The sequence below is a fragment of the Colletotrichum chrysophilum genome (genome assembly GCF_026319265.1).
Source record: "Colletotrichum chrysophilum strain AFK26 chromosome Unknown scaffold_32, whole genome shotgun sequence".
Taxonomy (NCBI): Eukaryota; Fungi; Ascomycota; class Sordariomycetes; order Glomerellales; family Glomerellaceae; genus Colletotrichum; species Colletotrichum chrysophilum.
In genome coordinates this window covers 289,850-313,992 of record NW_026517319.1, presented here as the reverse complement: position 1 = coordinate 313,992, position 24,143 = coordinate 289,850, and the positions used below count along the sequence as shown (strand labels likewise).

The window sequence follows — 24,143 nt, the reverse complement described above, 5'->3', positions numbered from 1 at the left end:
TTCTGGAGGCGCCCTCACGTACATAGGATGGCGTCCGCTTGAGGAAGTTGATGAAATGAAGATTCTGCCTATCCTCTCGCGGGCGTCGGCCAGGGCATGTTTGGTCTCGTCGTAATTTGGAGAGCCACCATCACATGACTCGGTTGTAAGTCCTATGAGATGCCCGTCCTCAACCATTCTTCTTACTAGTGACTCCCAGTAGCCGGAATGGTTTTCTTCTGTGAGCCATGACGAGGTATCAAGAAAGAACGTTGCAGTTGCATTGAACTGGGCTAACTCATGCAAGATGTAGTCTGTGTAGAAAGACGGCCCATCATCGAATGTGAAAGCAACAGTTCCTGGGATCTAGGAAGAGGTCAGAGTGAAATCCACGCCTGGAACAACTGTTCAACTGACTCTGCATTTTCGAATGACCTGCCCGTGTTTTGACACAAATGGGCGCTGTGTATTTCGCTTCGTTATGGGCATTTTAGTTTCTGTGACGGCGTAGCAAACAATAGCTTCCAATTCGGATCCGAAATGTTTTCAGACAGACAAGGATGGTACAGTTAATGTACTGAAGGATGGAACAGATCCAACATACACGTGTAAACTCTAACAGTTTTAAACGAGAAAGCAGTGCGGTACAATAGTCTCCGCGGGAGTACGAGCAATTCGGCATCCCATCGCTTAAAACAAGATTCTTGCTTGGCAGTTCGTCCGGAAGTTTAATAGATAGCGCGTCTATCACGCTGTTTGTCAAGAGTCTCATTGGCTCAAATCAATCAAGCTTACTGGATCCCGTCCCGGGGTGTCGATGTAACCCCCTCACTTCGGTGGCTGGACCTGGTCTTATTGAAGTCCAGAACTTGCCATGTTCAGCTGGAGTCGTCACCGATAATTGCTTGGCTGTAACGAAAACGAGAATCCATGAGGGTTGTGTTTACAACAGATTTACAAATCATGTGTTCATGATTATCGCGATAACAGAGATGTGATAAATGCAAGTGCTCCTTTATTTAGCACAGGCGTGCGCGTTAACCCAGCCATTCACATGGCAGCAACGTGCTTCTTACAGCGGTGGCAAGGGACACGATTCAGTTGCGGCAGGGTTCATTGCAGAATACGGAAACTTTCTGTGGCGAATATTGCTGGCGTGATCGGCTCAGAGAATAAAAAAAAAACGCGGGAGGGGCTGACGAGGATGGTGATAGTAGCAGCTGTAACCGCCGCAACCCTAACAAGGATGGGTCCGGCAACGATGCACGGGATAAATCTACTACATTCATTCTGACTACCGAGGGTGACTCCTGAAACAATGGTACAAGCCTGGTTCTCATATCACTGTAGACTTTTACGAGGTCTAAATCATATTGGATGAACCAAGCTGTCTGTCGTCTTCCAGTTCTAAGCTCCCTCTATCTAAATATCATCTTGTCAACCAACTTTGGCTTCTGAGTGTAAACAGTCCAAACACCGATGCCCAGCTCACAAAGAAGAAATTCGCAACCGTAGAAAAGTAAAAGTACTGCATCTTCTTCCTCAACCGCGGATATGAACTCTCTGACTGATCCGATGTCGGTTGTTGAAGTCCACTTTGAGGTATCGAGTCATCTTCGTTTCTGCTGAGTGCATCGGCCAATAAGAGAGGGCTAGACCAAGTCGCAAAGACGACGAGACAACAGACATTCATGGTCGTGACCCACGGAGAGCGGAAGGCCCCCCACACCCAAGAAAATGCCGCTTCCACGCAAGACAGGGTCGCGCAAGTTGCGCAGATGATCGTCAGCATCGGTGCAAAGTCCGGTTGTCGTGCATTTGCCACCCGCTTGCCGCGTTGCTTCTCCAAGTCGAGCGATGCGCCGGACTGACTCAGAGAAAGGAGGCCCAGCCGATTCAGAACCAGCCTCTTGGCGTCGGTGAAGGCGAGTTTGACAAGGCCAAGGATCCAGTAGGTGTAGTTGCTTCTTTCCCACCGGACGTACATCAGAAATGCCTTGCGCAAGGTCTCGGGCGCGACTGTGTAGACAACCGCATTGCTCTGATACCTGAGTCGCCAGCCGTCACTCAAAAGATTCATCGTGAGCTGTACATCCTCTCCGTGCCGCAAAGGCTTGCCGAGGAATTTAGCATCCACCAGATCTTGAGCATGCGGCTGAGAAGCTTCTCTTCGAACAGCGGAAATGGCACCTGGTAGAATGGTGACAAAACCGTATTTTGACTGTGCCGCCCGCGGGATGTTGCCGTTCTGCTCAAAAAGACAGTCCAGCGTCCGTGGAATGAAGCTCTTCCAGCCTTCAGAGTGAATGTTGAAGACGGAGAGATGGCCTGCGACTCCTCCAATATCGCTGTCGAGTACAAGAGGGCTGACCAGATTTCGAAGTGCTTGCTTCTCGAGGATGGTGTCAGAGTCGAGAGTCACGATGACTTCGTTAGTCGCAGCAGTGAAGGCTGTGGTCATAGCCTGTCGCTTCCCACGGTTGATCTCATGCTGTATGGCGGTGCATCTCAGCAGTGGCTCCGAACGAAGAGCTTCTTGCGCGGCGTGTTGAATGTGAGACCAAGTATCGTCTGATGAGCCGTCATCGACAACGATGATGTGAATCTTTTCCTTCGGGTAGTCCGAAGAAACAACAGAGGAGATCGAGTTTCTGACGAACTCAGACTCGTTGTATGCCGGAATGATGACATTGATCATAGGGAGACGGTGGTTATCTTTGATGCCCGGTATCGGCTCGTACTCAGTCCACCGGGTGATGATGAGAAGGAAGTTGAACACGATTATGCATGAGCTGAATTGAAAGAAGGCCTCATAAAAGCCGAATGAAGTTCTTGTTTGACTAGCAATGTACTGGAAAGTCAAGAAGGTGAGGACTGTCCCGAGAGCCACGAGACGACCGACGGCTGTCCGAAAGCTGTGGCCTGACATCGTGATCTTGGGTTTCTGGTAGAGGAGTCGCTTGCTTCGTGATCATCCCAAGTACTGCAACACCATCTTTATCTCCATTGGCTCCCCCTTCCCTTGCCTCTCCTATCACGCAGCGCACAGCAGAAGGCTGTTAGAGTTCCAGACCCAGCCATTCGTGTATGCATCTGGAATTGATATTCTCGTGATGTGCCTCGGGTAATACCCAAACGAAACGCCACATCATGCGCTGGCGACTTACACCCCCAGAGCGGATGGAACGACATGAATCGCGACACTCTTCACCGCTGTTCTTCTTTCCTAAACTGGCGACCGGTCTGGCTAGGGTCTTGCGTTGTTTTCTCTTGGAATTTAGGGGACCTCGATATTCAAATGCGGGCAGGCCCGAATGTAACCTGCACACGTTAACTCTAAACTGGGGAACCCTGTCAGATACGCGATCTGCTGCCCGCCTCCTCTTTGCTCACATTTTCCGACCGGGCCTATTAAGAACGAGGGGTCTCGCGAGCCGACAGAATAGTTCCGAGGGGGCAGAGTGGTTGTCAGTCAGTTTCTTTCTCCCAACTTCAGTGAATCCAAAATGCACCCAGCCCTTTCCGGCGTGATCACCGGGCTCGTCCTGCTCTCGGCAGGAGCAGAGGGGCACACCCTCATGCAACATCCTGTTCCGTTTCCAAGCCAGCTTCAAGACAATGGTCCTGTTGCTAAGGACGGGTCTGACTGGCCATGCAAAGGAGAGGTCGACTATGATGGCTTTGGCGTTTCCAACATTTGGAAGCGAGGATCAACTGAGTATTTACAGTACGTCAATGAAGGGGACTGTCCAGAGCTTGAGAATATTCGACTAACCAGCGAATCAACAAATTAGGGCCATGGGAGGCGCGTCACACGGAGGTGGCTCGTGCCAAATATCCGTCACAAGAGACCTCAAGCCGACGAGGAAAAGCGAGTGGAGGGTTATTCACTCTATCCACGGGGGCTGTCCTATTCGCAACTTGACGGACGTCAACTACGGAGACTCTCCCACCGTCGTTCTTCCCAGCGTCTACAACTTCACGGTTCCAAACTGGCTACCAGTCGGTCCTGCCGTGATGGCATGGACATGGTACGGCAGATGGAGCGTCCCGGAGATGTTCATGAATTGCGCGCCGATCGTCGTTCTCGGGCACGATCAGGATGCAGACGTGCCGGAGGAGGATTTAGCGGCCAAGTTTGAACAGGCACCTCTCATCTTCGAGGCAAACAACGGAAACGGCTGCTTGACGCAAAACAAGGGCAGTTGCGTTAAGTTTCCGGAGCCGGGAGACTCGCTCGTTGTTAACGAGGAGTGCTCCTTGGATGAGTCTACTATGTTCACGGGAGAATGTGGCCCGGGTATCACTCTGGCTAACATGCGTACCTGGCCGAGGTGGCCGTCTCCTTTGGAGATATTGCTTGGCTCCCTGTTCGTCGTTGCGGCGGTGGCCACCGTTCGTTTTGTGAGGCCGTGGATCAGCCAAAAGCCCGCTGTCTGGAGTAAATTAGGGGGAAGATTTCGACGTCACAGACATGGCTACGACAAGTGTACACAAGTTTAGTTACGGTCTTTCTTTCATAATGCCATCTCTTGAACAACGCATTTGCTTCGATTCGTCTGTCAAAGAAAGTTGAAAGCACAAAATAAACATTCCAGTCAACAACACCACAAACGGATGAAATGACGTGAATCAATATCAAGTTGATTCGCGCAAACGTTCGAATCCTCTTCAAGGCATGTTGAAGATGAAGACGAAACTAAAGGTTTGCTTTCACATCCCCCTCGACGACAGGCTTGTCCTCTCTGAACCAGAGCCTCTCCATCTCAGAGCCCGAAGGCGGCGGCACAATGCCGTTGATTTTCCACAAGTCTCTGTCCGACTCCTGAATGAAATACTCCCAATCCATGCCCTTTCCCCCAAGTCTCGGGTTCAAAATCGAGTCCACTTTCTTGAGGAAGCGCTGCTGGTTGAGCTCATTCTCAAAGCGCCTCGCGACGTGGTAGATTGAGATTGTGGTGAACTTGGAGCGTCGGGCACCTCCTAGGTACAGGTCGTGAGCGGGCATTTCGAAGAATTGCACGTTCACATAAAATGCGGGGAGGCCGATTCTGGTGTATATTTTGGTGATCTCTTGAGCCAGCGCCTCCTTTTCATCAGGAGAGAAGGCGTCTTTGCTGTGTGAGAAGACCCAGAGAGGCATTTTGAGAGCTTGCAATATGTGATTATGCTGGCTGTTTGGTTGTTCGCTGACGGACGGTTCTTCTCACTTTCTAGTTGGAAGTGCTCGTGTACTTATAGTTCGTCACAGTGTCGACGCCGATGGACTATTCTGCCTGAGGAAGACTAAGTGTGTTGAGGGGGCCAAAGCTGCGATGTGAAAACGCGATCACTAATCGTGATCGTGTTCGAGTGGAATCCCACTCCACGGTCACACGGCTGATGTGGGATCGGCCTGCATTGCGTTTTGAATACTAATCAATTCAGTCCATCAAAAGAGAGATCTACACGAAGTTGAATAATCGCCCCGCGCCGCTCCTCTTTGACAAGTCCGGGGCGCAAATGGATTCTCAAGTTTTGGTCCTTGGGCAACCAAGAAGCCGAGGCCTTGGTTGACGGATACAATCACCAGGTTGGCTATGCCTCAAGATTACTCGTCTCTGTCATGCGCACTTCCGAGCATCGGGCCTCTCTCTCATCCGTGCTGCCCTCTGCTTGGCGAGGACATGAGCTTTGAGATGCTTCGTAACGTTCGTTCGGGAAAACCGCCGTTGAGACAGTGGTTGTTTATGTTTTCGATGAAGTATGGTGAATTTGACTTCAGTATCTTTATGTCGGGGGAACGGAATTCGTGGAAGTGGTTTTGGAGGGAGAGCTTGACAAGGCGCCTCGCACACTCTTCACAAACCGTCAGTCGAAAAGTGTGAGCCCAGGCAGCAACGTGCTCAGGAAACTACAAACGAAAAGTTAGTTGTAAAAGGAGAAAAGCAAAGGACGCTCGCTTGGAAATGCCAAGTCAAGCAGATGACGCTCCTCGTCCGTCTCAGTCCCATCCCTCTCCCGATTCATCTGTTGCACCATGAGGAAAAATGCCGGGTGTCCCTTCCACGGTCTAGTGAGGTCCCAGGCCATCCCCACCAAAGAGTCTATCTTCCATGGCCTGTCAAAAAACAACGACCCATGCCAAAAGTACATGTCGATCTCGTCAAAATTCTTAGATGCATCGTCCGGGTTCTGTTTTCGGAGAACAGGCGTCACTTTGATCATCTGGAACTCTTCCCGCTGGAACTCGTTGTCTATTCGACGTCGTTGAGATGGGTTTGCTGGTTGGAGGATGAAGCCGTCCATGGTCTGTTTCTCATTTTTGATTGCGGCGAACCCCTCGAAGCCGTACATGACGCGACAAGTGTATCCGGGCACCCTGGCGGGGCGCAATTGGCCATCTTTCAAATCTCCTCCCGGGTGACGGCCTAGAATATTTGAAAGGGTAGGCTTGAAGCAGAGAGGTCCGTAGATGACAATTGGTTCCGGGGGTTCCGGGGATTCCGGAGGTTTCGCGTGCGATGACAAGAAAATGGGCAGGCAGCGCATTTCGCCCGCTTGCGGTGTCGAGCTTCGTTTTTGTTGTCGTTGTTGTTCTACTTTGCGACGTCAGACCTAGGCTGGCTCACAGGGGCATGCGTCATGTAGAGCAGCACCTACATGTCGAATCGTGAAGGCCTTTCGGCAACTTTGGCGACGAACGTACTCATGGAGCGAGTGACGTGAGACTTTCCTGGTTTGTGTCGTTGGAATTAAGGTCGCGTACAGCCTTGAATATTTCAATAAGGCATTGCCAGCTCCAGTCTATCAAGGGACACGCCTGGCGCCTCTGTCGTCAGACCCACAAAGATGCTTCAATATTTCCCAGCAAATATTGCCTTTCAATGGGGAGCAATAGAGCAGCACCTCATCTTTTAGGAATAATACGAGTCTTGAGTATCGGGCGGAGACTCCGAGGAATTTTTCTTGCCTTCCTCAATCCAGCACTCGAAGAAGAGCGGTCCAGCTTCAACGGACCGAAGTGGCGTGGTGGCAGCCCCACCAATGTTGGCGCCCGGCACTGGGTTTGTCTTGGACGCTGGTTGAAGAGACGGCTCAGAGGGAATCCAGGGTTGGGGATGCTAGAAGAGTGTTAGCTGCCGGGTTTCCCGAATGCGGACAGTCTGCAACATACACCTATGGGCGCGGGTGCTTCATCTCGTAATTCGACGGCCAGTGTGAAAGTACATCCCTCGGGCAAAGGATCCTTTATCTCTCCCGCATACGAAATGCGTCTCAAAGCGCCTCTGTACGCCTCATTCACGTCCACCCAGTTCACGGATCCATCGTCGTCCTCCTCTTCCCGTCGCTGGAATCTCGGGCCTGCGCCCAGCTTCTCCTTGCCCTTGCCGGTAGCCCAGACAGGGAAGTTTGTAACGTCAAACACCCATCGTTCAACTACGGCCATGGAGTCTGGCGCATGAATAACGATGCAGACTTTGGTGACGGCGCCGAGCGCAAGTTGGTCCTGGATGGCGGCCAGGGCCGAGTTGATCCACTCGCAAAGAGCTGGATGCCGGGATTGTGGGACAGGTAGGTTGTGCGCTTTGGTCATAAGAAACGTCCTTTGCGGGTATAGCCGGCGGTAGTAGAGGATCGTGTGGATGGTGATGGTCAAGAATGCGGTGAACGAAGTGAGTAGGGTGTTTGCCTGCGGGCGCGGGATGGGGACCGGGGCCCCGGTGGCTGAGTCTTGAGGCCTAGAGCTGGACGACATATTGCCTGAGCGAAGGTCGACCGAGAAATGGAAAATCGCATCCGAATGTCGTATTTGTCGTCTTAGCCACGATAGAACAATAGTCTCGACTACGGTGGGGCTGAACAGGAGATGCGATCGCGAAGCTTGGTGCCTGCTGACGTCGAGACCAGGGAAGCGCGACGGGGACGTGATGCGAATCCGACGCCTTTTCACGTGCAGGTCTGCCACCTCTTTTAATGCATACTTACATATCCGAGCCGACCGTCGAATTAGGTAGGGTAGACAAACAATCGAGTTCTCATGACATGTGTACGGATATTGAGTTACAGCGACAAGAACTTTCCCTGAGATTTTCTTCTGATCTTCTCATTTGCACTGTATTGTGCAAACTGTGATAAGATAGCTATGCCTCAAAAGAGTTCTTCAATATGCTCTAAATGAGGTGGATGCCGATAGGATGTAGGATGAGGGGTTACTCCACATATAGGGCTGAAGGCACCAGTCTGTGACGCCACCTGCCATCACCCGCATCCAGAGCTAAGCTCCCCCATCTCTGCAGGGTCGACACCAAAGTCCCGTCATCCAGGTACCCAATGACACCGAGAGGCCTCTTGAAGCCCAAACCCGCTCAGCCTCAATCACAGTGTACATAACCTCAACGGGCTCCCGTTCGAACCGCAACAAATCTTTTCTCTCAACAACTACAAATCGAGAGTCTCAATCACACAAGCACGCACGATGACGAACCCCCTCACACCGCAGTCGCTGCTGCAGTTGATGGCAGACGCCCTGCCAACGCACCCCCAAAATGACACAACCTCGGACTTGAGCAGCAGCTACGAGCTGCCCTCCCTTCTCGCCCACGCTTGCATGGCCGCCCTCAAGTTCCGCCTGCTCGGCTTTGACGAGGAGAAGAGGATAGGTATGTGTCCTGCCACCGTCCCTGTCTGCTCAAAGCTAATCCCTGTCGCAGAGGAGGAGATTCAGTCCCTTGCGCCCCGACTACCTCCCTCATGGAATGCCGGCTTCGGCGCCATCCGCTTCGTGTACGCGCACAAGCAGTCTTCAATGACATCCATCATCCGCATCAGCCGCGTCGGCGGCAAAGTCGAGATCAGCGGGATGGCGCAGGGCCACGACGTCATACACAGATTCGAGGTCACGACAAAGGATGTGGTCAACTCGTCGAAGCTTCCCCTGCGCATCACGCTGAACGAAGACGGGTCTGAGGATAGAAGCGACCTGGTGCAGAAGTTCAGAGATGCGTTCGTCTCTGAAGCAGCGATTGCCGACTTCATCGAGCAGTTCAAGACGAAGATTGTGCAGAAGCTCATCCCAAAGATGCAAGTGGAGGGGTATGAGGAGTCGCCCGACGACCGCGACGCAGCCGAGAATGTACAGCGCGAAGGCCGCGCGCAGTCTGGTCGGGAACCGGGAAGACCATTCCCTGGAGAGAGGCCGCAGCCAGGCCACCCGTTCCCCATTCACGATCCCCTGGCTGAGCCCCCTAGACGGCCCATCCCGGCGGGTGACTTCCCGCCGCCTGGGTTCGAAGATGAGCATGAGATCAACACACCTCTGCGACCTTTGGGTGTTCCTGGTCGATCACCCTACAATATTGGGCACGACGACCTGAACCCGCCCGGTCTTGGGCCACATGACCCCCTGAGACCATCTTTCATCGGCAGAGGTCTCCCTCGTCCAGGAGGCGGTGGCGGCATGCACCCGACCTTCGATGATCCTCTGTTCAGAGGTCAGGGTGGTCAGGGGGCCGGCTTCGACCCGCAAGCGCCGCCGGGAGCTAGGTGGGATCCTATCGGCCCCGGTGGTCTGCCCAGACAGGGTGGGCGAGGACGAGGCCCCTTTGGAGGCGGAGGCGGCTTCGGAGGAGGTTTCGGCGGAGGATTTGGCGGAGACATCATTTGATCTCCATCCTCGCGAAGTCAAGATTGTCCAAGTATTGTAATAGTTACGTATTAATGAGAAATGACAAGAATGGAATCCCCAAGGAAATGAATGCATCACCCCTTCAGAAATGAAATAGTCCGCCATGTGAATGTCTACAAATCAAGTCTACTCTAGTCATCTATCTACTGCGCCTCTCTACTCAGAAATCCCCAACGAAGACTCCGGCGCCCCAAGATATATCCACCTCAGCTTCTTTGCCTCTATCCCTTGAACACTAATCACCTTCTCGACGCCTGGCACAACATCAAACCCATTGTCGCTCAGCTTCATCCCCCTCTCCTCTTGAATGATGAAGCCCTTCACAGGCTTCTCCGCCGAGATAACCAACCTCCCCTCCCCCGCAACAACCTTCACCTTTCTATCAGAAAACTCCAGGTACTTCAATGGCTGCGGCCACGCAAAGTCCTCCGCAACAACAGCCCCGTCAACCACCAACGTCGCGTAAATCACAAACGGCACATCATTCTCCGGGTCGAACGGCACCCTCTCGTCCCCGAACTCCTCCTTCAAAGCCGCTATCTTCGTCTTCCCCAACACCTCAGTCGTCGCGTTCGCAGCAATCGTAACCGCCCTCTCAACCCGCTCCCTAACTTCCTCGCCGGTCTCAATCGACACAAACCTAACCTCAACAATCCCCTCAACGTCCACCGTCTTCCCACTCGCAACCCACACCTCAAACTCCGTCCCCCGCGCCCCCAATGTCGGGTCCGCATGGCACTTCGTCCACTCGTCCACCCTCCTCCCCACACACACATCCAGCCCCCTCAGCGCCCGCCCGATCGCGTAGAACGCCGGCTTCGGCACGAGCCAGTAGTCCACCACCGCCCAGGAGACGGTCGGCCAGCAGTCGTTGAGCTGCCACACCAGCACGCCGCCGCAGCCGCGCTGCCCGGGCCGGCCCCAGTCGCGCCGCCACGCCTTGTACGCGAAGGACATGGTCTCCGCCTGCATCAGCTGCGTGAGGTACGTGAACCACGCGAGGTCGTACTTGACGGAGAAGTTCTCGGCGATGTACGTCATCATCCGCCGCTCGTGGTCGTACGCCTTGTTGCGGAAGTCCATCGCCATGCTGCCCGGCCGCCGCTGGCTGGCGGAGGTGATCATCGCGGTGGTGGTGGAGAGGTGCGGGTAGCCTTCCTGGCCAAACTCGCTGATGAAGCGCCCCGTCATCTGGGCGGCGTCCTGGTACTTGTTCATGGTTCCGTGCCAAACTGGTTCAGGTCAGAAAGATAGCTCTGCATAACCGGTCTGGTCGAGACTTACTATTCCACTGGTGGATATCACCAACGCTCGGGTCCGCGGTCGGCTTCCCGTCGCCCCACGGACTACTCGGATGATACACCGTCCATGGGCTCTCCTCCCGCACCACCCTCGGCAGCAGCTCCTCATAGATATACCGCGCCGGGAAGCTCGACTTCAGCCACGACTGCGGATCTTTGTCCTCCTCGAACTTGTACTCCAGCTGGTACCGCTCCTGCACCTGGTAATCCTCATTATTCCCCGCCCAGATGACAATCGACGGGTGCCCCCGCATCCGCCTCAGATTCTCCCGCGCCTCCGCCTTGACGGACGCCAGGAAGGACGGGTACGTCGGGTAGCTCCCGCACGCGAAGCAGAAGTCGTGCCAGACCAGCACGCCCAGCTCGTCGCAGGCCTCGAGGAAGGCGGACGCCTCGTACACGCCGCCGCCCCAGATGCGCAGCATGACCTGGTTCGAGGCGACGAGCAAGCTCGCCCAGGCGCGGTAGCGATCCGCTGAAATGGTCGAGAGGAAGCTGTCGCCGGGGATCCAGCAGGAGCCGCCGGCGAAGACGTCCGTGTTGTTTATGCGGAAGTAGAAGGACTTGCCGCGGGAGTCGGGCTGCTGGACCAGCTCGACGCGGCGGAAGCCCGTTTTCTGCGTGTGCGTCGCGAGGATAGTGCTGCCGTCGGCGTGGATGAGGGTCGAGGTGATTGTGTAGAGGGGCTGTGGGCCGTGGGTGAAGGGGTACCAGAGCTGGGGGCTCTCGAGGCGGAACTCCGTCTCCGCGGCGCCGGTATCATCAGGCACGAGGTCTTTCTGGAGCACGACTTTGTCGTCGAGGGCGAATGTTACGGAGAGCTTCGTCGCGCCGCCGGAGGAGCCTTGCGTGCTGGCGATGATTCGCCCCGAGACGGAGCCGAGGTCCGGGCTGACTTCGCTCTTGACCCAGACGTCGTTGATGCGGGCGGCATACTGCTCCAGGTACACGGGCTTCCACACGCCAGCCGTGACGAGGATGGGGCCCCAGTCCCAGCCCCAGTGGTACTGCGCCTTGCGGACGGGGATGCGGCCCTGTTCCGTCTGGCGCGCGATGAAGCGGTGCTCGTGCGAGTGCTGCTCGGCGAGTTGCCTGCCTTTGAGAAGAGCAGAGGCGAAAACGATTTCGAGTGTGTTGGTGCCACTGGGGTTGAGGTGCTGCGAGACGTTCACACGGTGGCTGAGAAACATGTTGTCAGACGTGAGGATCTCTTTGCCGTTGAGGGTCACGGTGGCAAAGGTGTCGAGGCCCTCGAAGACGAGATCCGTGACAACATTGGAGGAGGATGATGAGGGTGGGGTTGGGAATGTGGTGCGGTAGACCCAGTCCTTTTCGGCGACCCATTGGACTGCGAGCTCGTTCATGTCCAGGAAGGGGTCTGAGACTCTGCAATGTTGTGTTAGAATGGGGGTTTCTGAGGGGCAACGAGTTTGGACTTACTGCTTGTTGGCGAGGAGGTCGACGTGGACTTCGCTGGGCACCTTGGCCACCGGGAGCCACGAAGTTTCTGAGGAATCATCTTTTTGCTTAAAGGACCAGCCAGTGCTGAGATCATGCCGGAGGACCGTCATCTTGAAGGTGAGAGTGATAAGCGGTTGAGGAGATGTTGTCTCAACTCTTGATGCCCAGACGAACCAAGACGGATGCGTGAGAGCTCTCGGTAGCTCTTCGCCTAAGATTTATAAAGAAATGAACAAATACAAGTCACGATGCCTCCGTTCAATGTCCAAGGTCACCGGGCCAAGACCGAGACTCGGGCGCACCCCACATTTTGAGGAGTCGCGACGGCCGGTTGGGTCGGGAGTCGTACGGCTCGGGGTAAGACTGTCCGCAATGTCACCACGATGTCGAATCAGCGACGGCAGAATCCAGAAATCTGCCAAGTAGGGTAGTTGACGGACGGAAGTTTGAAGCTCCTTACCGCTGAAGGCTTCTACCCATCCACTTGCACGGCAATTTAAACTCCCGACCCACTGATGATCGATTTGGTGCCGGAGGCTTATTATGCCGGGTCGTGTAAGTCGACGATGGCTTGTCTGCCATTGTTCTTGTTCTAAATGCATTTTTAAATTGCAAGAAAACGAGAGAATCCGTCTTGTATTTTTTTTTTTTTTTTTTTTAAGAGGCTTCTGTGTTGTTTCCTGTTGTCGCGCCGCTCTAGAAGTTTCTCGCCTCCTTGCCACCGATATGCTTCTCCACCCACTCAAAGACAGTCTGGTGCCAGATCATCGAGTTCTCGGGGTTGAGAACCCAATGACACTCGTCGCTGAATGTCAAAAAACGACTCTTTACACCCTGAGCCTGCAAGGTGTTGAACGCTGCCAGGCCCTCGGTGATGGGACATCGGTAGTCCTTCTCGCTGTGGATGATCAACGTCGGGGGCGCATGCTTCCAATTCCGCAACAGCTCCGGACGCGCCGGGTTCCACTTCTCCATCTCCTCGCCGTTGCTCCATAAGAACGGCGCACCCCCGAATTCCGGCCCGCCGCCGGTGGCGTCACTCTGCAGCATGAACACCGGCAGGTTGAAGATGCCGTCATGCCAAATTGCGCACGCAAACTTCTTGATCATGTCTTGTCCGAACATCCAGGACACCATGTAACCGCCGTATGATGCTCCCGCGACGATAGCGCGGCTGTGGTCGAGGTACGGCAGCGGCTTGAGGTACTCCATCAAGTTGACGAGATCTTGATAGGGTGCACCACCCCATTGGCGATAGATTCGTGCTGTAAAGTCAACGCCGTAGCCTGTACTGCCGGCGATGTTGGGTGCGACGAGAACGTAACCCTGCTGTGCCCAGAGAGCCATGTTCCACTGTGGTGTCGTTAGTTTCGTAACCGCGGTAGGGCTGTTAGTCACGTACCCTTGTTGACCAAGAGTCTAGCCAAGAAGAAACCGGTCCCCCATGGGGTAAGAGGATCCAGGGGTACTTCTTCGTCTCGTCAAAGTTGGACGGCTTAATGATAAAGGAATGCACGACAGCATCATTGACACCCTCGTACCAGAATTCAGAAACCATGCCATGCGACAACCCATACTTGGCGCCATGCTTGGTTGCCGACGAGATGACTCTTGCTTGGGTGGTCATCGAGACGTCAACAATTTGCCACAGACTGCTGTCAACTATGTTGTTGCTGGTGACAAGAAGCCTCTCGTAGTTACCCTCTTGTAGGGGATAGAAGGCGGTCACGACACCACTTTCCACGAGTGACGTAGCTTCGGCGTCGTGGCGAAGCTCGAGATGTGACAGTTTCACTCGCCCGCAGTCCTCAGTCGTGATCAGCAGAGAATCAGAATCGCCCGCGAACTCAAAAGCTTTTGGGGGCAGGCGAGGCCTCTTTCCAAAGATCATTCTGTGCACATCGTATGCGCCGAAAGAGCTTGTATGGCCCATGTACAGCCTCACATCTGACGGGCTATCATAGGACGAGTGCAAAAAGGCAATCTTGGAGCCGTCAGGCGAGAATCTAACGTTGGCATAGAAGGCCTTGGTCTCGGAGATGCCCATGACAATGGCTCTCGGGCGGACAGTGGGCGCCGCGGTGAATGAGGTAAGGGGAACATAGTAGACATGGGAGATGCCAGAGTACTCTGGTGACGAAGGCGCGGTGTCCTCAGCGATGAAGGTGATGCCCTTCTCGCTGATGTCGAAGCTGTCTCCCGGGTCGGCGACATCGTACATGCCGTAGGGCGCTTCGAGAGTGGTGCCTCTGATGGCGTTTTGCAACTCTCCGGCAACTCCCCACTTACCGTGTGCATTGATGAGAGTCGAGTACCAGAGAGCGTACTTTTGCGCCTTGTACAGCTCGTTCCACTGACATACGTGTTAGTCACAGCAAGACACGTCTTGGCAAGGCCGAGTCAACCTACAACTCTGACATGGTAATCGTCAAAGATGCGACCGGTCGACTTCTTCTCGTCTGTCTTGTCATTGAACAGACCTCCGTCGGGGCCGACCAATCCGGCAACGACGAAGGCGACGCTCCCATCTGCGAGGGCCTTCACTTTGAGAGCACTGATGGGCGCATCATACTCGGCAGCAACGTAGTGGTCCTTGGCAGGGTCGGCGCCATCAGCAATCCATATCTGAGTGGTCCCCTTATCACCCGACTTCAAGTAGATGATGTCGGTGCGAGTCCCTGGGATCCATTGGGCATCATGGACCTTGTCGTCGTCGGCGAGCTGCTCCGAAGCCCCACTCTCGACGGCCATGAGCCGGACCTCCTTGAGGGTCTTGTTGTCGTCGAAGCTGTGGGCCGACTGGGTATAGAGAATCAAGGAGCCGTCTGGACTGGGAACGGCAGGGCCGCGGCGGGGAGCACTCAGCAGCACCTCGGGGGTGAATTGCTTGGCCACGCGCATTTTGAGCTGGGGTTGAGGGTGATGCCGGGTGGTGAGAATATGAGAAGTGAATGAGCGCGTGACGGCGATGCAACGCAAGGGAACAAGCACTTGCTGCTGCTGTGTAATGCGAATGACGGACGCGGGCAGGACCAGAAACAGCAAGAAGAATATTCACACGAGAAGCAAAAGTTGAAGTAGAAGTCGTCTTGGCTTTGAATTGGCGCGATGTTCTGCTCTGTCAGACGTACGAATGTTGCTGACGCACTCTGCTTCGTGGGACGCGACAGCACTCAGAGTTGGCTTGGGTTCCTGAGGTTGCTGCTGCCTTTGCGGCCTCTGAGCTTCCTTCCACCTTCCCCGTTGGGATGGGGACTTGTGAGGCAGCAGCCATTGGGAGAAAGGGCAGGTACGCAGTCAGGTACGTGCCTCCCTTACCTTCCTTTGCTATCGCACAGGCGCCGGGCAAGAACTTTGCCGTGTGCCGTTGGAGAGCTCTGGATTGGATCCAATTGGGTTCATTCGGCTGAAGTGTGGTGTTAATTGTTAGTGCATCCATCAACCACTGATCAGGCGTACTTCTCCAGCGAAGGATTGGGTCATGTTCAGAAAGTTACGGTGTGTTTCCAGTTGTCTCTTTTTTCCGACCTGTCAACTCCGTCAATGTGCGTCTTATTAATGGTATTTAATGCTTTCAACCTTTTTTTACGAATAAACCCTGCCAAGCCCTGCGGGTTGGAAACATTTTGCTGCATTTTTGGCACCTACCGCACGCCACGCGGCCCCCTGGTTGGGTCTGTCTGGTAGGGTAGGTACCCAAGGAATGGCACCGAGGACTGAGGTGGTGGGTTGTCACAGGCATTCGTCCTGAGCTGTCTCAAGCCCGGAAGAGAACCGGACGGGCAACGGCATGCACGCCGAATGGCAGGGCCCACCCTCAGTTAAGCAGAATTGCCCGTTTTGTCCTTTTAAGCACTTGTCCGAAGGGAATCATGCGATATCACGAGTATGACCCCCACTGATGGGCACGAAACTCCAGTCTCCAGGTCCCGACTGACTCCCATCGTCTCCACGCTCTTTTGTCGACAACCCCAGAAACCCAGTTTTTATAGTGTACTCCTACACTACCTGCCCAGGAGGACGGGTGTACTGCCGTAGTACTTTTGCTGCTGCATTGCGCTACACAGCCCATCGGCCGTCGCTCCGACTCAGGCCCTTCAGGAATGCGCTCCGATGCCGTGACTGACAGAAAGGCGCCCAAGTGGCTGCTGCTGCTTGTGCTGTTTCCCTCCACCGGGGCCATTATCACACCGGAACTTCGGGCTAACATGGCCCAAAGTCTCGCAAAGTCTCTTTAATAATACCTTGGTAGCAAAAGGTAATAATAATACCTCGACTCGAGACCACCAGACCAGCACAAGACACAGAGACACAGACCTGTCCCGCCCGCAATCCCACGCTGTCACCCATTCCTTCGGGGTCCTCGTACCGATTATCTCCGACTTCGGTCCCCAGTAAGCTGAAATTTTCGACCGTCGATTCGTCAAACACCCGACCAGGGGATCCGAAATGCCCACTCTGCTTCACTAAACTCCTACCCGTCATTTGCTGAATGCTGCTTTTTCCGGGGTCTCAAGACACAAAAAAATAAATCGGGCGCCTCCCGGTCAAGCTCCGTTTTAGCACCAGGACCTAGGACCTAGGACCCAACCTGAGCAGCACCAAAGCAGAGTAGCAGCAGCGCCAGTCACGAAACCGATCCCCCCGTTCGTTTCGTTCGTCTGTTTCCCTTCTCACAATGGAATCATAGCTTTCCCCATAAGCTGGTCCTCTTCCCCAGCTTGCCTTCCTTCTTTGGGTTCCTGTCCCTCTGAACTCTTCTTCTACTACTTCTCACCCATCTCCCCTCCTCCGCCTCGCCTTCCTTGACTCTCCTTCCCCAACAGGAAAATCGAGACTACCTTAGTTCCGTCCTTTGCATTCGTCCAAGTGAGGTTGTGTGTGCTTTGTTTAGCTCCGGCCGGTTCCCTCCACGACGTCACCCATCCTACAGACGTCACACCTTCTCCAAATTCTGGGCGTATTATTTATTGCTCAGGAAAGCCGTCGCAAAGCGCGAAAGCGACGTCGGGAATACCGCAGCCAACTCCAAGTCGCCGGGGATCTGCTCGTCGCCAGCAGCAGCAGCAGCAGCAGCATATAACGATCTCGAGGCGTCTGGCTCCGAGAGCCAACACCCAAACACACACCCTCACAACAAGGCCCGTATGGCTGAGAGGGACACCAGACCAGAGGGGCTCGCTCCCGCAACAACCGTCGCGCCGCCAGACCTCAAGATCAAACCGCCAAACCCGCTGGCGCTCGCCCAAAAAGTTGACATTGAGGCCAAGATGCGCGAGGGCACCAAATGGAACACAAAGAACCTGGGCCCGCGCCTCGGCGTCGACTTCTTCAGCGCCGCATGCGCCGGCACCCTCGTGGCTCCTCTTGTGTCCATCATTGATCGGTAAGGCACCCTCACAAACACAATCTCCTCCCAAACAAACAGAACCAAAGAAAAAGCTGACCGCAAACCCAACAGCTCTATCATGGAAAACGCCTCCGGCCGCCGCAGCCTCGGCGACTGCGTAAAGTCCTGCCTCCGCGAGCTCCTCCTCCGCCCCCACCACGTCGTCTTCAGCAAGCCCTTCGCCCTCATCTTCGCTCTCTACGGCGGCACCTACCTCACCGCAAACACCCTCGACACCGCCGTCGCGACCGCCCAGAACAAGCCCGCCTCGCACGTCACCGCCGGCACCGCAAAGTTCGCCGCCTCGAGCACCGCCAACATCGGCATCTGCATGTACAAGGACCAGGTCTTCGTCCGCATGTTCGGCCCGCCAGGCGCCACGCCCCGCCCCGTGCCCATGCTCTCCTACGCCCTCTTCGGCCTGCGCGACTGCCTCACCATCTTCGCGAGCTTCAACGTCCCGCCCCGCATGGGCCCCTGGCTGAACGAGCGAATGGGCGAGGAGGTCGCGAAGAAGGTCAGCGGGTTGACTGTCATGCAGTTCGCCGCCCCGGCCATGGTGCAGTTCGTCAGCACGCCGCTGCACCTGCTGGGTCTGGACATCTACAACCGCCCCAGCGCGCCGGCGGCCCTCGTGACGTGGAAGGACCGCTGGCAGGTGGTGGCCAAGAACTGGGGTATCAGCACCATGGCGAGAATCTGCCGTATCATCCCGGCCTACGGTGTTGGTGGTGTTGTCAACCGCAAAGTAAGAGGGAGCCTCATGGAGAAACTTTCATGAGCTGGGCGGGGTGTGCGTGTGCGTGCGTGCGTGTTTTGAACCTTTGAACGTCTTGATCTGATCTGGAATGCGGCCAACGAATTGGTTTTCTCTTTGGTTGTCAGTATTACCCTTGGGCATAGGTTCATATGGGCGGCGTTCAGGAACTTCAACTTTTATTTTATGCGTCTGGGATAGAGAATAGATTGGGGCGGTAAAGACCCTGTCGGTGGAAGCAAGACCGGGGGTACACTTAGACGGCAGACCGCGCGGGAAACCCAGGACTCATGTAGAATATAATGCGCTTTAATGTCTGCAGACGCGCCGACGCGGCGCATGATAGATATCCAAGTCAACAATACATTTCCCTCACATCAGCCCACTCTCCTTCAGCGCTTTCAACACCTCGTCCTCTTCCCAGCGGTGCTTCTTACGCCTGCGCCTCGTATCTCCCGTGTCAATGTAGTTCTTCCAGAACTTGAGGCCCTCGATACCCTCTTCGCGGCACAGGACCCCGCGCTCTTCAGCCATTTCCAATTCTTCCTCTGCCACGCCGATACTCCAGCCAAATCTCTCGGCGGCATCGCGAGCAGTGACTCCGCGACCGAACTGCCGCCAGTCCCAGGGCAGCTCTTTTTCAGGCGGGAATTCGTGTAAGTCGTCCAGCCAGGACACCAGACCCTTGATCGTGGTCTCGTCCGTGCGGTCACTGCTCTGAACAACAAGCACACCGCTCTTGAACTTGCGAAGCCGGACAGGCAGCTTGAGCGACTCCCACATCTGCGCAGCTTTCTCAAAGTCCATCGGACTGACGAGTTCGACACCGCCGCGGGCGCGGTTGAACATGGCCCACAGGTCAACCAAGTTAATGATTCCTCCGGCCTTCTTCAAAACGCCGCGAGCGTCGTCTGTCAAGAACTCTGCGAGATTGCGCGCGAGTTCCGACAGGTACAGAGTTTCGGAGCTGCTGCCGCCCACGATGTCCTTTGTGGTGACCAGACCAAGCTGGCTTGCGGATTCGGCCAGAAGCGCGTTGGCTTCAGATGCCGCAGCGCCACTCCCGCCATTCGCTTGTCTTGCAAATCGTTCGGCCAGTGCCACAATCTCCTTAGCAGACGCCATCAAGGCGTCGAGGTCTTCAAAAGCGCTACCTATCATCACCTCGTTGTTCTTGCGCATGTCGAGACCGCGCTGTTCGAGACCTGCAATGCCAACACCTTTGGGGCGCTCAGGGGCAGCAGCGGGGGCTCTCACGACAGCGCCATTATCATCGATTGTCCGGTTGCTCTGAGGAATAGGTGGAGCACCTTGGAGAAGCCATTTCCGTTGCGTCATCGAGCCTTTCAGCCTTTCGTAAAAGATCTTTTCACCGCCGCCTCTGAAGGAGATCTTGACGCTCTCTGCTGTATCCGGCACAGCAGCACTCGAGTTGAGGGTGGGCCCCGGAGACTCTGTCCGCTGCGTTTGCTCCTGTGCAACTGCTTGTGGTATATCCTGCGATATGAGCGGTGCCCCGCAAATCTCGCACGAGAGAAGAGACGGGTGGTTGAGGAAGGTACATCGAGGGCACTGGAATGTCGCGCTCGGGTCGGAGGACTTTTGCGGGGAGCCTGAAATGTTGGAGGCGGCAGGCCAGGGAGGTAATGATCCCCCATCTTCTGGCCTGGTGGATGTAGGTCGCGGTCGCACTGCGAGAGGCGAGCCGACAGTAGGGCTCGCTGGGGCAGGTGTCCGGCTCGTAGCATTAGATATGGATGCTTTCAACACATGCGCCAAGCTGGGTTTGATGCCACAGGCGAGACATGGCGGCAGAGGAGTATGGATGTTTGCTGTCGTCGGATCGAAGTTGGACGGCACCGGATTGGAGAAACTGCAGATGGTGCACACCCAAGTCGCAGAGGCAGCTGCAGGGTCTGGCGGGGGCCGATATGGACTGTCCGCTCGGGCAGGGGAGCCAGCGCCAGGTCGAGGAGACGAAATGGCAGATGCTCTCGTCTGAAGAGAGGATCGCTTGAGAGGTTTTGGTATCAACGTAATCTTTGCCGATGACTTGAGGAAGCCCGCATAGAATTCGTACCGATCAACATCCTTCAGATCGAGGGCAACGGAGTGTTTGCGCGGCTCTTCCTTGTCGACGTAGCAGATTCGATGGGAGGTCAGGTAGACTTGTCCATTTTGCTGGTGAGGAAGCTTGAACTTGCTAGAGAACAACAACCTTTGTTAGCCATTCGCCCAGCTTTGATGTCAACTTGAGTGCGGTGGCGTACCCCTCATAGAGCCCGACGTTGTCTTGGACGAACAACAAGACTTCATCCGGAAGATAGGAGGGCCGGAGAGCGGTCGTGAGGTCGATGTGTTTTAGAAACATCCGTCATATCTGTTCGGAGGGAATCCGGGGATAGGACAACATGCGCAAGCACTGCGTCGATCTGAGGATCTGGTGGGGGGACAACGGGCCGCGAGGTCAGGTACGGTCTCGGGCTGTGGGGAGGGTCGGCGTCCTGCTTGTGGATTGTTCAAGAATCGAACATTATTCTGGCTGAAGAAAAGGCGACTGCTAATGTCAGGTCTGTAAGCTGGAGAAGCAGCACAGGTGCCTAGGTTGATTCAAAGTCGGGATTTGTAACTGATGGCGTAGCTAACTTCAAGGCGTCAGTTTATCTCGCAGAACTACCCCACGGTTGCTGCGAACGCTAACCCGACGGAACGTGGGCGCCTCTTATCGCCGATAAGCCACATCAGCGATAAGGTATGCCTTATGTAAGTCGCATTGTCGTCGCGAGCTCAGGCGGCTATTTTGGCCTTGGACACACACATTCTTGGTCCCCACTCCACGCGGTCCCATGCCTGAAATCCCTCGCCCACAGACCACCGTCATTTCCACCGCCTTTCACTGAACCTCCCCAGCCTCACTTCGTCCATCTCTTTCTCACATCCGCAACACCAACGACCGCCGCCGACCACACGTCGACCCAAAAAGCTCTTGCTTGTCGAAATTCGTCCAACAAACTAATCCACGCCAGAAACAGCCATTTTCACCGCCGACACGATGATGCCCACCAGCTGGCCGGCGCCGCCACCAGGCGTCCCCTACGCGGCACCTCCTGCCAACTACGCCTATCCTCCCAGTGAGTTCCCCCGAGATGGCCTCATCGTTGCTCTTCGCAAGTCCGTTTACTGACTGCACTTTCCAGATCCAGCATACACCGCAGTCCAGGCTCGCCAGAGCTTCGGCCAGTATCCTCCTCCCCCTGCCGCAGCCCCCGTCTACAGCTCGCCATCCCAGACCACGGTAGCCTACGAACAAAACGCTCAAGTCCCGCCACCTCAACCTCAGCGCAAGGTTGAGTGGCCGCCCTCTGTCCGCGACTATGTCCAAAAGTCCTTTTTGCCTGCCAACATGGATCCCTCTGTGTCTCGCCCCGAGATTGAAGCCAAGCTGAAGGAGACCATCTCCCATCACATGGAAAATGGCACTCTCGAGTCCACCGACTGGACAAACGTGCCGTTTCCTGCCGCTTTGATTAAGAACGAGCGACAAGTCCAGCTGAACTCCACTCCGAGTGCTGCCTTTTCCTATGATGCACGATATGACACTTCGACGCCCAACCCGAAGAAGCGCAAGTCCAATGAATTTACTGCGGATGACAAGACTGTTCCTTGGCGCTCTACTAACAGCAACCGATCCAACGCCCTGGAAGACCGCATCTCTTTCGCGTCCCCCGACAAACGAGCCAGCTTCGACGAACCTCTGCCCAAGTCAAGTAAGTTTCAGAAGCAGTTGGAGAAGCGACAACGCCGTTTCGATGGTGGATATAAGTCATCCTATCGATCGCCCAGTCCTCCGCCTTCAGATGGTCCCGTTGTCGGCACCAGTGAGACCTTGGAGAAGAGGTACCTTCGCTTGACAGCTCCTCCCGTGCCCTCCCAGGTTCGTCCGGAGCGTGTCTTACACAAGACGATGGATCTCCTCAAGAAGAAGTGGAAGAAAGAGGGCAACTACTCTTACATCTGCGATCAGCTCAAGTCCATGCGTCAAGACCTGACAGTGCAACGGATCAAGAACGACTTCACAGTTTCCGTCTACGAACTCCACGCTCGCATCGCCTTGGAGAAGGGGGACCTTGGTGAGTATAATCAGTGCCAGACCCAGTTGCGTACCCTGTACGCCAAAGGCCTGAAAGGGAACCCCATCGAATTCAAGGCATACCGCATTTTGTATTTTATTCACACCGCCAACCGCACCGGTCTTAATGATACGTTGGCAGATCTAACCACAGCAGAGAAGGAGGAGCGGCCCATCAAGCACGCAATGCAGGTGCGGTCCGCTCTCGCCTTGGGAAACTACCACAAATTCTTCCAGCTTTACCTGGATACTCCCAATATGGGAGCGTACCTCATGGACATGTTCGTCGTTCGTGAGCGTCTCGCTGCTCTGTGCAACATTTGCAAGGCGTAAGTTTCGTCCGCCCGTCTTTCGCTCGCACATATGCTAATTATCGAGCAGATACAAGCCAGACGTAAAGTTACGGTTCATTACTGAGGAGCTCGGCTTCGAGTCCGACGTTGATGCGGCTCAATTCATTGTCGACTACAATGGTCAGCATCTTCTCGAAGAACGATCAGAGTACATCGCTCTGTTGACCGGCAAAGCCGGACCACTGTTCGAATCTGCGAGGACCGAAGCTTTCCGCAAGGTTGACATCAAAGGCCAGATCTGAGCTGCTCGCCCATCTTTCTCTTCTCATCACAACTTGCTCTACACCTCCTAACTCTCATCGTACCACCGACCTCAGGCCTTGCGCATGGCCATCCTTTCCAAACCTTTCCAACCCGTTCACATCTCACAAAAAGGACCTCTCGGGTACCCGAATTTCCTCGTAGACCTCATTTTTATTGTTTTCTCCCCCTCTCTCGATTGTCACTTCACCGCGCTTGTTCACCATGCATTTCCTGCGACTCATCGAAGTACCAAACCTCGTTGTTGGTTACGAACTCACGATTTTACCGATCTGCCTTTCTGCCCCTTTGCACGGCATTGACGCTTACGCATAGCTTCAAATAGCGGGATACCTCTCGGGGGCTCGTGGGAGGCAAAAGACGAACGAAACAAATAATCGACGACACTAGGCGGAGCTGCCGCTGGTGTTCGAACGATGTTGGCCGGCCCTGGGTGGCCGGCAGTTGGCTCTGGGGGCTTTCGGGCTTGACCCCGGCTTGCCGCGTTGCAGCGCAGGCGAGCTGGAAGGCGTTTGGGGTGGGAAAAAGATGGACATAGCTGGGTTGAAGGATAGAAGGCGCCAGGTGTTACATCGGTTTTGGGTCTTGGGGCAAAAGGCGTTTGCATATACGTCGCTATATCACAAGATATCTGCTGAAGTTGAGCTTGGGCAGCGGAGCGGTCCATAGTCTTTTCGACTTAATGCTCAAAGCATTTACTGTTACAATGGCCTCGAGGGTCTACATGGCCTGGCACCTCGTCCCCTGATCAAAGACCCCCCGTGATCATAATTCCTGGGTTCCAAGCCACACTGGAGCTGCTGCTACGTGGTCGCAGTATTTATCAACCTGGTCATGCTTGCAATT

General features: G+C 55.0%; 9 protein-coding genes across 9 annotated transcripts; 3 read left to right on the top strand and 6 right to left on the bottom strand.

The window, feature by feature from the left end:
* Nucleotides 1-1,397: 1,397 nt before the first annotated feature.
* COL26b_005051 (uncharacterized protein) lies at nucleotides 1,398-2,908 on the bottom strand (the record flags this gene model as incomplete). The annotated part of the gene is made up of 2 exons (XM_053177907.1): nucleotides 1,398-1,401; nucleotides 1,686-2,908. The coding sequence occupies 2 exons, from the start codon at nucleotides 2,906-2,908 to the stop codon at nucleotides 1,398-1,400; spliced, it is 1,227 nt and encodes a 408-aa protein (XP_053038216.1).
* A 1,770-nt stretch (nucleotides 2,909-4,678) lies between these two features.
* Nucleotides 4,679-5,122, bottom strand: COL26b_005050 (uncharacterized protein; the record flags this gene model as incomplete). Its single annotated transcript, XM_053177906.1, has 1 exon — nucleotides 4,679-5,122. The coding sequence occupies one exon, from the start codon at nucleotides 5,120-5,122 to the stop codon at nucleotides 4,679-4,681; it is 444 nt and encodes a 147-aa protein (XP_053038215.1).
* A 1,753-nt stretch (nucleotides 5,123-6,875) lies between these two features.
* COL26b_005049 (uncharacterized protein) lies at nucleotides 6,876-7,717 on the bottom strand (the record flags this gene model as incomplete). The annotated part of the gene is made up of 2 exons (XM_053177905.1): nucleotides 6,876-7,082; nucleotides 7,136-7,717. 2 exons carry the CDS (start codon nucleotides 7,715-7,717, stop codon nucleotides 6,876-6,878), a joined length of 789 nt encoding a protein of 262 aa, XP_053038214.1.
* A 720-nt stretch (nucleotides 7,718-8,437) lies between these two features.
* COL26b_005048 (uncharacterized protein) lies at nucleotides 8,438-9,625 on the top strand (the record flags this gene model as incomplete). The annotated part of the gene is made up of 2 exons (XM_053177904.1): nucleotides 8,438-8,621; nucleotides 8,673-9,625. 2 exons carry the CDS (start codon nucleotides 8,438-8,440, stop codon nucleotides 9,623-9,625), a joined length of 1,137 nt encoding a protein of 378 aa, XP_053038213.1.
* Nucleotides 9,626-9,802: 177 nt separating this feature from the next.
* On the bottom strand, nucleotides 9,803-12,518 carry COL26b_005047 (uncharacterized protein; the record flags this gene model as incomplete). The annotated part of the gene is made up of 3 exons (XM_053177903.1): nucleotides 9,803-10,878; nucleotides 10,931-12,333; nucleotides 12,388-12,518. 3 exons carry the CDS (start codon nucleotides 12,516-12,518, stop codon nucleotides 9,803-9,805), a joined length of 2,610 nt encoding a protein of 869 aa, XP_053038212.1.
* Nucleotides 12,519-13,104: 586 nt separating this feature from the next.
* On the bottom strand, nucleotides 13,105-15,309 carry COL26b_005046 (uncharacterized protein; the record flags this gene model as incomplete). The annotated part of the gene is made up of 3 exons (XM_053177902.1): nucleotides 13,105-13,761; nucleotides 13,811-14,761; nucleotides 14,818-15,309. The coding sequence occupies 3 exons, from the start codon at nucleotides 15,307-15,309 to the stop codon at nucleotides 13,105-13,107; spliced, it is 2,100 nt and encodes a 699-aa protein (XP_053038211.1).
* Nucleotides 15,310-17,555: 2,246 nt separating this feature from the next.
* COL26b_005045 (uncharacterized protein) lies at nucleotides 17,556-18,578 on the top strand (the record flags this gene model as incomplete). Its single annotated transcript, XM_053177901.1, has 2 exons — nucleotides 17,556-17,794; nucleotides 17,870-18,578. The coding sequence occupies 2 exons, from the start codon at nucleotides 17,556-17,558 to the stop codon at nucleotides 18,576-18,578; spliced, it is 948 nt and encodes a 315-aa protein (XP_053038210.1).
* A 348-nt stretch (nucleotides 18,579-18,926) lies between these two features.
* Nucleotides 18,927-20,925, bottom strand: COL26b_005044 (uncharacterized protein; the record flags this gene model as incomplete). The annotated part of the gene is made up of 2 exons (XM_053177900.1): nucleotides 18,927-20,757; nucleotides 20,825-20,925. 2 exons carry the CDS (start codon nucleotides 20,923-20,925, stop codon nucleotides 18,927-18,929), a joined length of 1,932 nt encoding a protein of 643 aa, XP_053038209.1.
* Nucleotides 20,926-21,606: 681 nt separating this feature from the next.
* Nucleotides 21,607-23,278, top strand: COL26b_005043 (uncharacterized protein; the record flags this gene model as incomplete). Its single annotated transcript, XM_053177899.1, has 3 exons — nucleotides 21,607-21,685; nucleotides 21,752-23,012; nucleotides 23,065-23,278. The coding sequence occupies 3 exons, from the start codon at nucleotides 21,607-21,609 to the stop codon at nucleotides 23,276-23,278; spliced, it is 1,554 nt and encodes a 517-aa protein (XP_053038208.1).
* Between the last annotated feature and the right edge of the window lie 865 nt (nucleotides 23,279-24,143).